The sequence below is a fragment of the Nyctibius grandis genome, chromosome 3 (assembly GCF_013368605.1).
Source record: "Nyctibius grandis isolate bNycGra1 chromosome 3, bNycGra1.pri, whole genome shotgun sequence".
Lineage (NCBI taxonomy): Eukaryota > Metazoa > Chordata > Aves > Nyctibiiformes > Nyctibiidae > Nyctibius > Nyctibius grandis.
The window spans coordinates 97,682,313-97,692,689 of NC_090660.1; the positions used below are offsets into that span (position 1 = coordinate 97,682,313).

Sequence of the window (10,377 nt, forward strand, 5' to 3'; positions counted from 1 at the left end):
ATCGTCTTCTGCGGGATAAAGTCCCTGTCTGCGCGGGTGGACTGCCCGTGTCCAAAGTCTACTGGCGGGAGGCCGGCTGCGGCAATCTCCGCGCAGGGATGGCTTTTACAATACGTGGGCTGATTGCAAATAAGTTACTAATAAGCCGCTTTGGCGTAAGAACGGCTCTATGCATTATTTCCTAAGATCTGTTTATTTGCAAGTATTTCTTTCTTTCTCTTCTTTAAAAAAAAAAAAATCGTTCGGGAGAATAAAAAAAGTACAGAAGTTAATATTTAGACATTCATACTATTAAGTAATAGAGCTATAAACTCTCAAATACGGCACTTTCGTTTTACTTAACAATAGATAACACAACAGCGACAGTGAAACAGGCCAAACAAAAGCGATCACCAAAATTGTTGTGACAGTACAACTACCCGACTGGGAAATTTATTCAATATGCTTTACCATTGCATTGACACAGCAGGAAAAAAAAGCCCAAATGTTCAGAGAATAATACAACAAGGCAGGAGGTATTTGGAAAAAAAAAAGGATTTATTTTGAAATACACTTTTAAGAGATACTTTGCCTCCCCGAATTGATATCGATGTGCATCTGACACGACGATATGAAACAAACAAACGAAGAAAACCACATTCTGTACAGAGCTCTAAAATGAGCCGCGAGTATCTACAAGATGAGCTTTATGCCTGGGTGTGGGTTGGAGAGGGGCCCGATCCTGCAGTCCGCACTCTCGAAACGAGTTTTCGCAGACGTGTGGTGGGAAAGCTTGGCCCCGAGTCTGCGCGTGTGTCTCCGTGTGTATGTGTGCATGTCTTGTGAGTTCCTACAATACAGTCCTTGAGTAAAATGAGCAAGTTGGAGCTGCCGGAGCGGGCGCGGGTCCCTGGCTGCTCTAGAAGTCCTGCCGCGGGGTGTGAGTTAGACTGTGCCGCCGTAGATCACAGTTTCGCCTGAACACTTTGCCGCACTGCTCACAGTTGTAGGGCTTGATGTCTGTATGGGTAAGAAGGTGAGTTTTCAGATTACTTCTTTGATTAAAGGTTCTTCCACATGTGGGGCATTTGTGTGGAGATTCCTGTTCAGATTTGAAGCAAGCAAAGGATTAATCCTTCACAAACTACCTGGTTTAACGTATTAACTGCACTTTTTCTTATCGCAACGCACAACTTGATATATCGGGGTTCGACACGAACGACAGCAGCCCCGGGAGGACGGCAGACTGCCTCGCTCGCCCTGTCCTGCCCCAAATGCTATAGTTCTATATAGTCTATAGTTCTATATAGTCTATAGTTCGCATTTCGCGCCCCTGAGGCGCAGGGAAAGCGGCCGCCACGCCGTCCTCCCGCTCTGGGGCTCCCGCTACCCGCCCGGCAGCCGCGGCGGTCCCAGCGGGCGGGCAGGGAGCTCCGCACCGCTCCGCACCTCTCCGCACTATGCCGCCGGGCTGCCCCGCCGCCCTGCCCCTGCTGCTGACGAGGTAGGGCTGGAGCCCTCAACGAAAAACGGCTCGAAACGGCGGCGTGGGCAAAACCAAAGCCGGGGCTCGCTCCCCGCCGCCAACCGCGTCCCCGCCGGCTTTCAGTCCATCTCCCGCGGCCGCCGTTTTTACGCGGGTCTCCCGGGGCCGCGGAGGTAACCGCTGGCTGCTTCCCTCTCCCAGGGAAACACGGAGTCGACAAGTGGTGAAGCCCCCTCGCTCCCCTCCGCACCGGAGCCCCGTTCCCCCTGCAGCCGCCGCCCTCGCCCTGCGGCGGGCCGAACCGAGACGAGCCGGGACGGGCCGGGACGGGTCCGCGCCGGCGGCACACGCGCGGAGAAGGCCGGGGAGCGCCGGGCTCACCTGCATGTGTAGGGTTTTGTGGACCGCCAGGGTCCTGGACTGGCAGAAGCCCTTCCCGCACTCCTGGCACTTGAAGGGTTTCTCTTTGGAATGGATGTACCTGGAAGGCAACCCGAGGGGTGAGTGGCGCTGCCGGGAGCGCGGGGCCACCCGCACCCGGGCCCCGCTCCCCCAAACCCAGCTCCCCCCAAACGCCCTCACCCTGCTCCTTCCTCCCCCCTCCCCCGCGTATAATTCTATTTATCGTTAAACTCCTCTATCTGTTCAAAACATTTGCAATTAGTTCGTATCGAGGAGTGATTGCCCTCTCTGGTCACAGGTCGGGACAGCATCTGCTAAGCCGGCGCGACTCGAGTCCGCTCTCACCCGAAAACTGAGCGGATCTTGCGCCCGGCGGCCGCGGGAACCGCTCGGCACCGGCCGCGGGGTGAGGAGGTGGAGGGGGGAGAGCCAGGGAGCGCCCACCCGCGCCCCATCCTCCTCCCCGCACCCCCCAGCGCCGCGCTTCAGAAGCACAACAGCCCCGGGGACTTCACCCCAGACCCCCCAACGCAGGTGCGCGTCCCACGCGAGCGCAGGTTTTGGCTGCCCTGGCCCCTCCGCGGCCGCGAAATCGGAGCGGAGGTTTCTCCTGTTGCCTTCCCGGCTCAGCCCAGAGCTCCCGGAGAGGCTCAGCCTCACTCCCCCCGACCCCGGCTCTCCACAGCCCGGCCGCGGGCGCGGTGGTCCCTCACCGGTGGTCCCGCAGGTGGTCCTGCCTCCGGAAAGCCTTGTGGCAGATATCGCAGGTGTAGGGCCGCTCGTCCGTGTGGGTCCGCTCGTGGATGAGGAGGTTGTAGGACTTGGTGAAGTGCCTGCCGCAGAACTTGCAGATGAACTCCTTTTTCGTCTTGGAGGGCAGGCGGCCGCGGGAGGGCTTCCTGTCCGGGGACAACTTGCTGATGCCCGACAGGGGCGAGGCCAGTCCGGGGCTCAGCTTGGCGAGTTCCCCCACTTTGGGGGGGTCCTCCTGCGTGGCGGCCACGGCCAGATTGGCAAAGTCAAAGCGAGGCCTGTCCTTGTGCAAGGCTGGGAGGACGTGGGCAATGGCCCCTTGCTTGGGGTGGAAGAGGTGCGTGGCAAAGGGGAGCGCGGGGAAAGGGAAGCGGGAGTCCACCAAGCCCTGGGCGGCTGCCATCTCCGTGATGGTGGAGCGAGTGATTTCATGCACGTTGGGGTAGCCCAATGTCCAGTGGTTCATGTGCATGGTTTGCACGGCGCTGAGTCCATACAGACCTTGCAACTGGTCCACAGCTGCGGGGAAGGTGTTCACAGCCTGGAGGAAGGAGTAGTTGGTGAGTTGCAGGGATGGGTGCAGCGGGATGGGGGCTGGCAGAGCCTTGCTTCCCATCTTCCCGGGGCGGGCGCAGGCCGGCGATGCGGCTGGTGCCTCTGCTTGGGCTTTCGAGACGGGGAAAAAAACCTAGGAAGCAAGAGGGAGAAAGCAGGGGAAAGAGAGTTTTACTAAGAGCAGCGTGGTCCCCCTGAGCCGAGGCGAATGCAGCGGCGAAGCCAGGGAGGGCCAGGCACGGCCCCGGTGCGCTGCCTTGCTGCAGCCCCAGCGCCCTGCCGCAGCCGCGGCTCCCGTCCCCGGCGGCCGCCACAGACCCACTGGCCCGATCGTTTCGACCGGAGAAGCTAAAGCGTAAAAAAAAAAAATTTAAAAGTATCACTCCCAGAAACACCCACCCCAAATTAAAATAACAAGGAGAAAACCCAGCGCCGGGCCAACCGAAGGCGCTGCTGACTCAAATGAAAGTAATCGTGGAAATATGCACCCGGAACGGGGCCGGAGCCGGGGCCGGGGCCGGGGCCGGGGCCGCTCCGCTCCCCGCCGCCTCTCCATCGTCACCCCGCAGCGCCCAGCCCGAGCCGCGGCCACCGCGGGGACCCCCGGGGCCGCCTCCCTCCTGCCCCCCGCGCCGACTCGGCCCCCGGCGTCGCTCCCACCCTCCGCCCGGCCCCCGCGGGCGCGGAGGCCCCGACCCCGACCCCTCCTGGCTGGGGCCTCTCCGGGACAGAGCAGGGTGCTCACCGAGAGCCGAGGCAGGCCGGGGGGCGGGCGGGGGTAAACCCCGCGTTTATCCCAGCTCGGGTGCTTATTATTCTTCCTTCAACAACAACTCATTTATCAAGATAACCGAGGGAAAGAAAAGGCGCTCCTGCCCCGCACGCACACCTCCTACGCAGCCCCCCGCGCCGCAGGTCCTAAATAAATCCACTTTGCGCTGAGATCCCTTCCAGATGGCCGGCGCTGCCCCACGCAGCCCGCCCGGGCCCGAGCGATCCCATCGGCGGCGAGGAAAGCGGCCGAGGGTTGCCCGCAGCCCGGCACGGCGCAGCCCCGCAGCCCGCTCCCTCCATCCCGTAGGGCCGGGAAGGGCGAGCGCAGCCCCGGCGGGACGGAGCCGTCCGGCTGAGCCCCCGCACCCCCTCCGCCGTCCCCCGGCCGGGAGCTCCGCCGGAGCGGCGAGGCCGTGAGCTAATGAGCGGTGTGTGACTGTCAGAGGGTTTCACTCAGCCCATTCAACCGAAACCGCCGGGCCCTCTTCTCCCGCCACCCGGGGGGATCCCTCGGCGCACCCGGGGAGACGTTCCCCTCCCACGGGACCGGGGGCATCGGCGCGGCGGGCAAGCCATTACCCTCTCCTTTTTTCCTTTTCGGTGAGGGTTCAATTCCAGCAGCCAAGCGGCTGCCACGACCCAGAAGGCGGCAGCTCTTCCCCAGCGCAGCGAAAGGAAGCGCTGGGGTCTCTCCGGGCCTGTAAACAAGAGGCAGGGCCGAGGGTGCCCCAGCACCTCCTGGGATTTTATGTGGAGGGCCTGGTAACGGGTAGTTTCCAAAATAAACAACGCAGCCTCCCCTCAAAAAAATCCTCAAACAACCCCCCAAAACACCACCACAAATAAAGGAAACTCTCCGAGCGCAGAGCCCGCGCCCCGGGAGCGACGTCCCTGCCCCTCCGGGCCGCCGCCGCCCCGCAGCCCTCACCGCGGCCACACGGGTCGGGCCGCTCCGCTGGCACCGCGCAGCCGCCGGCTGGAAAGCGACTTTTCGATATATTTCCTAAAATACCTTTCCCGCCCGTTTGTGGCACCGCACCGAATTGGCCCTCCGCGGAAAAACTGTGGCAACGAGGTCGGGTGTGAATCGCAGCGCTGCCCACCCCTGTTTTCGTTTGCCTTGAACCGGGGCTCTCCGGGGTTTATCTCCGCTGCTGCCGAGTTTTTCTCGTTCGTGATTGTATCGAGACCGGGGACAGTGTTATTGATACGACCTGTTATATATGGCGACCTTTTCCTTTTTTTTGGAGGGGGGATGGTTATATATAGAGACTTATTTTTAAAGATGTCGTAGTGTGAGTTCCTATTCGCTTTCCGCCAGGAACCGACACAGAGGCAATAAAATCGCTTTTCGCTGACTGCTCCCGCAGCTCCTGCCTCCATCCCGGCTGGCTGCGGCTGGATTTCGGAGCCACCGGCTAGGAGCAATGACCTAGGTAGGTATAGGATTTCTGTAGGGCAGAGCTTCGTCTTTTACAGCCGCGTTTTGCGACTGTGTGTGGGGATGTCATCGCACAGCGCTCGTTTTCGTATCAAAGACGCAAATCCAAAAAACTATTCCCAACACGAAATACGTATTTCAACGCAGAAACTTTTAAAACTACACTGTTGCCTAATCCACTATACCTTTATTCGTACTCGGGGATAACTTTATTAAAGCCTATCAAAAAAGACCAGAAAGTGCCTTCGTGCGTGATTTTAAGGTTACTTTATAATACGGTGCGGGGGGAAAGTCAACCAAAAACGGATGTTACTTAAACTTTGGCACTTCCTTTTCCCTTTCCATTCAGAGCGCTTAATTAAATGAAGCCCTCTGTCTCGGCAGTACGCCCCTCTCTACCTGCCCGCCCGCCTGCCGCCGACCTGCCGGCCCGCCCGGCTCTGCCCTTCTGCCGCGGCGGGGCCGGGGCCGCGGCCGTGCCCCGAGGGCGCCGCTGTAGTTCCCGGGGAGCGGGTGGGCCCCCGGGGCGCCTCCACTCCCCGCCAGCCTCACCCAAAGCCGCGGCCGCCGCTGCCCGCGTAGCCAGGTACGTTTCCACGGACCAAGGAGTTCTCCGGTCCAGCCCCGCAGCCCACGCACGGACCGGCTCCTCCCCGCGGGGAATTTCGCTTGAAGGACATGGGCCGCGCTCCGGGAGGTCCCCGCCGCCTGGCCTCACACCAACGAACGGCAAACTGAAAGTAAACCCGGCGGCCCCGCACTCCCCCGCCGCGGGGACTCTCCCCTCCCGGGGCCCGGCCGCAGCTCCGCCGCCCCGCTCCCGCCGACGGCAGCGGGCAGGGCGGGCCGGGGGAGCCACTCACCTACCGCAGCCGGCTGCTCCTCCCGGGGCAAAGCCGAGGCGGCGGCCGCGGCACCTTCACGGAGACATTAGATCCACAGCGGGGGCGCTCAGCGGGGCCGGGGCCCGGCGGCGGCCGGCATGTTGCGGAGGGCTGGGCGACGGCTGGGAGCTCTGGCTGCGGCGGTCCCGGGGCCCCGGCATAGACCGCCGCCACCCGCCCGCAGCCTCCCGCCTTCGACCCCGGCGAGGCTCGGCGCGAGTCTGAGCCGCCCCCTGCCCGGTCCATCACATTTCAGCGGTGAGTGGCGTGGAGCGCTGTCCCCGCCCGCCCGCCGCCTCCGGCCCACCCCGCGGCGCGCACAGCTCCGCGCTCGGGGCCGCGCCGCTCCGCCCCGACGGGACGGGACCGCCCCCGGCCCCGGCCCCAGCCCCGGCCCCGGCCCCGGCCCGCCCCGCCGCGCCGGCCCCACTGTTTACTTGTGTTTGGGTAGCAACTGGGTTTTAAAGGGGCAGGACGTCCCCCGCCTCCCCTCCCGCGTCACCTAAGGTGACTTGTCCCTCCGCGAGCAACCCGCCGCCCCCCGCCGCGCTGCCGGCCGCAGCCGCGGGGATTTGCGCGCTCCCTGCGCCGCACCGCCTGCCGTGCCCCGGGCAGTGTGACACACGCGGCGCGAGTTGCTTAAATACCTAAAATAACTCCCCCAAACCCAAAGCGTGGGGGTTTTGTGGGCGTCCACCCCTCCGAGGGGACCTGTAGGTGCAGGTAACGCTCACGTCCAAATGGCTCCATGGCCGTCGGGTCGGGTCGCCCCATGGACCGACACTTTAGCGATTCGGCTCTGCCCTTTAACTGCTATTTAGGCACTTAAAAAGGCAGATTGAGGAGAACCGATGCGGAGGTATCCCCATGCGCGGGGACTAAGCACGCAATCCCTACCTGGAACAGACAAATAGTTTCGAAAGAAGATTCGATTTATTACCGGGGGATTTACTGCTAAATGGGGCCTCTGTGACCCTCTTCGAATTGCTCGATTAAAGCACTGTACTTATTTTCGTCGTTAGCTGTAATATGGTTGGTTGCATACAGCGAATTTGGGATGATTTTTTATCTTTAACGTTATCTTGTTCTGTGCATTACTTAAATCACATGTATGGGGAATTTATTGTATCGTCTGGATTGGAGATCGGAGGTAGGCTTTGGGAAGTGTAAAAAGATTTCCAAGAAATGGCATTTAAAAACAGTTTTGAAAATTTTTCAAGATCGCGTCTGTGCCGGTTAATTCGAGCCCGCGCAAGGGAAGAGGATACAAGAGACGGCTGCACCGGGAATTTTTTCTCCTTTTAGTATACAGTAGAAAAAATTTAATCAAAGAGGGGGAATAGGAGTCGGCAGAGGAAGGTTTAGAGGTGTCCCCTCAGAGGGCAGCGCAGCCGAGACTGGCGCTCGTTGCAGCCCGCGGCTGCCGCTGGCCGCCGGGCGCTCGGGTTGTTTTTACTACTTTTCACAAAGTCGTACTTCGAAAATGCCCTATTGTACATTCCAGTCACCCTAAATAAATAGTATTTAGTCTCCTGGGCAGTGATGACACCGAGGTTCACAGTTCCGGGAGAAGGAGCGATCGCCCCGGGCCGGGCGCGGGCGGCCGCGGGAGCCTGCGCGGGGCGAGGGCTCGCCGGCCGCGGCCGCACTGGGGGCTCCGGCGGGATGCGAGAAGGGAGCCGCATGCCCTCGTTGTTTTGCTTTCTCGAGCGAGGCCGGTCCTTGCAAGAACGAAGCGGAAAGGGGACTTTTCAGCGGCATTTTCCGCCCCATACTATTGCGTTGTGGATGCCAAAGTGGACCCAAGGATGGGAGGGGGCTGTTTCGGGAGAACCGTAATTTCTTGCCCTTTACAGCAAGGAAGAACAAACTGCAGCTGCTGGGGAGAAAGAAATCCCCACAACCAAACCCAAATAACAAAATATATTAAAAAAACAACAGCAACAAACTCCCCACAACCCAAACGGACCAGGCAACGAAAAAGCCTCAAAGCAGAGGGAAGTGGGGAGGGGAACGGAGCGGCGCAGAGTCGCTGCCCGGGCTCTTCGCTCCCCCGGCAGCTCGTGGTACGTTTCGGCTACGCCGTGAGCGGGGAAAGCAACCCTCCTCCGCTACCGGCAGCGCGGCGGCAGCCCCGCACTTCTGCACTGGCAGGGAGCGGCCGGTGACCCCGGCACGCCGCCGCCCGACCCGGCCAGCAGGTGCGCGGCGAGAGCTGGCGGCGAGACCCGCCGGTACCGCCGCGCCGACCGGCGCCTCCTCACCCCCCGGAGCCCGGGGCCGCTCGGGCGTCGGGGGCTCCACGGCAGCGGACACCCGTCGAGCAGGGGTGACACCACCGGGGGCAGAGGCCACTAGGTCCCCACGGAGCCTCGCGCTTCCGCGTCACCTTTCGGCGTCCACCCCGGGCGGGCCTTGCCCCGCCGCCCGGTGCGCGGAGCAGGCACCGACGGCCACCCCGCGGCCTGCTGACCACGGGCGCTCCCGGGCCGGGCAGGTGCCCTGCTCTGCCTCGGCAGAGCCCGCCGCCCTGCTGTGCCCTGGACGGACGCGGAGCACGGCCCGGTGGCGCGGCGGGGCCGGTGGGGGGGGCGCCCAGAGCCCCGCGTCAGGCGGCGGCGGCGGCCCGCGGTGCTGCAGCGCCCCCTGGAGGCCAGCGCGGCGCCCTGCCTACTCTGCCCGCCGCCGCTGCCGGCCCGCTCCGGACCCGCGGGCCGCGGAGCGCGTTGGGGCAGGCGTCCCGGCGGCACCCGGCGCGGAGCTCTCCCCGCACCGCCCGGGAGACGGGAGCCACGGTGCCCCGAGAAGGCGTGGAGGCAGCAGCGCTCTCCGTGGGCTCCCGAGCGCGCATCTCGCGCCGCCGGCTCCCATCCGCGCGTCCCGCCGGTGCCGACACCGCCGCGGTCATCTTTGCCTCCCCTCGCCCCCTCTCTTTTTCTCCCCTCAAAAATACACCCGGAGCGCTGGACTCCGTCCGCGGGGGCAGGGAGACAAGCAGTGTTTGTTCTCGCTGCGAGGAACAGATCAGCGCAGTTCACCCGCCGGCAGTGCAGCCTGGGGCAAACCTTGACCACCCGCCCCATCCTGAGCACAGAAATACACCCGGGAGGGGGGAGAGAATCGTGGCTCGGCGGCAGCGAGGCCCCGCGGCGGGGCTCGGCCGGCCCTCCCGCGGAGCACCGTGGGCGGCCGCGGTGCTCGATGCGCGCACGAAGCGGCTCAGAGCTTAGCAAGTGGGCGGCTGCGGTCGCTGGGGGACTCACCCCCCTTAAAATGAATGGAGGGGGAAAATTTCCGTGGGAGCCGGGGGTGCGCCCAGAGCCGGGGCCGGAGGGAGAAGGGGCGGCCGGGAGTGGAGTCGGCGCGGCCGGTGCTGCTGCAGCACCGACCTGCGGGTGTACCCGAGCCGGCTCCGGCCAGGGGCTCTGCCGAGGGAAGGAGCCGGGGAGCGCAGTCCCCGGTGCACGGCACCCCCGCACCCTGCTTAGGGGGACGCACCGACGACTCCCGACGGCTCGGGACAGCGCTGCCGCTGCGCGCAGGGCCGAGGGGCCGCTCGGCAGCGGGCCGGATCCCAGCCCCGGGCTGCCGCCCGCCGCCGGACAGGCTGCAAACGACTCGGGCTACACACCGAGGACTTTAATTTTTTTTTTAAAGGAAAACAGTGACCGCCCGTCGATCTGTCATCTGATTCCGCTGGTGTTTTTTGGTGACTAAGTCATCACTTACTGCACCCAGATTTATTGGGGTGGGATTTTTTTGTTTTGTTTTTAACGTACCAGTCAGGAAACGCCACGGTTTAACAAACAGGCGCAGGCGGCCGGAGGCGAGGCGCTAGGCAGGCTCCGGGGGACACCGCCGATGCAACTCCCGCTCAGCATCTCCCTTTCCCCGCCTCAGCCTCGGATCCCTGTAAAACACCGCCGCGATTAATTTCCATAAAAGAAGAAAGCAATTAAGCACACAACGACCGCAGCGGGCTGGGTCTCGCCCGCGTCTCCCACAGGCGCACAACCCCCGCCACCCCCTCGCCCGCGGCCCCTTGCCCGCAGTCCTGGCCGCGGGGCCACTCCCGGGCAGCAGGGAGCGGGGCCAGCCGCCCT

At 63.1% G+C, this 10,377-nt stretch overlaps 1 protein-coding gene across 3 annotated transcripts; it reads right to left on the reverse strand.

Moving 5' to 3' along the window:
• Positions 1-518: 518 nt before the first annotated feature.
• Positions 519-6,482, reverse strand: OSR2 (odd-skipped related transciption factor 2). 3 transcript variants are annotated; one of them, XM_068396635.1, is made up of 4 exons: positions 6,258-6,482; positions 2,581-3,308; positions 1,847-1,946; positions 519-1,081 (listed from the first exon to the last, which is right to left on the reverse strand). In XM_068396635.1, exons 2-4 carry the CDS (start codon positions 3,234-3,236, stop codon positions 899-901), a joined length of 939 nt encoding a protein of 312 aa, XP_068252736.1. In that variant the 5' UTR covers positions 3,237-3,308; positions 6,258-6,482; the 3' UTR covers positions 519-898. The 3 variants fall into 3 exon arrangements, with proteins under 3 accessions (XP_068252736.1, XP_068252738.1, XP_068252735.1); XM_068396637.1 differs by having other exon boundaries at positions 519-999; positions 6,254-6,482; XM_068396634.1 differs by having other exon boundaries at positions 6,254-6,482.
• Between the last annotated feature and the right edge of the window lie 3,895 nt (positions 6,483-10,377).

Bases quoted from the DNA above. Each gene is read 5' to 3' on its own strand.
- OSR2 (XM_068396635.1), bottom strand. From the start codon at position 3,236: ATGGGAAGCAAGGCTCTGCCAGCCCCCATCCCGCTGCACCCATCCCTG. The intron at 1,947-2,580 runs GTGAGGGACCAC...GTTGCCTTCCAG, and splicing joins GACCACCTGCGGGACCACCG to GTACATCCATTCCAAAGAGA. The intron at 1,082-1,846 runs GTGAGCCCGGCG...AAATCTGAACAG, and splicing joins ACAAAACCCTACACATGCAG to GAATCTCCACACAAATGCCC.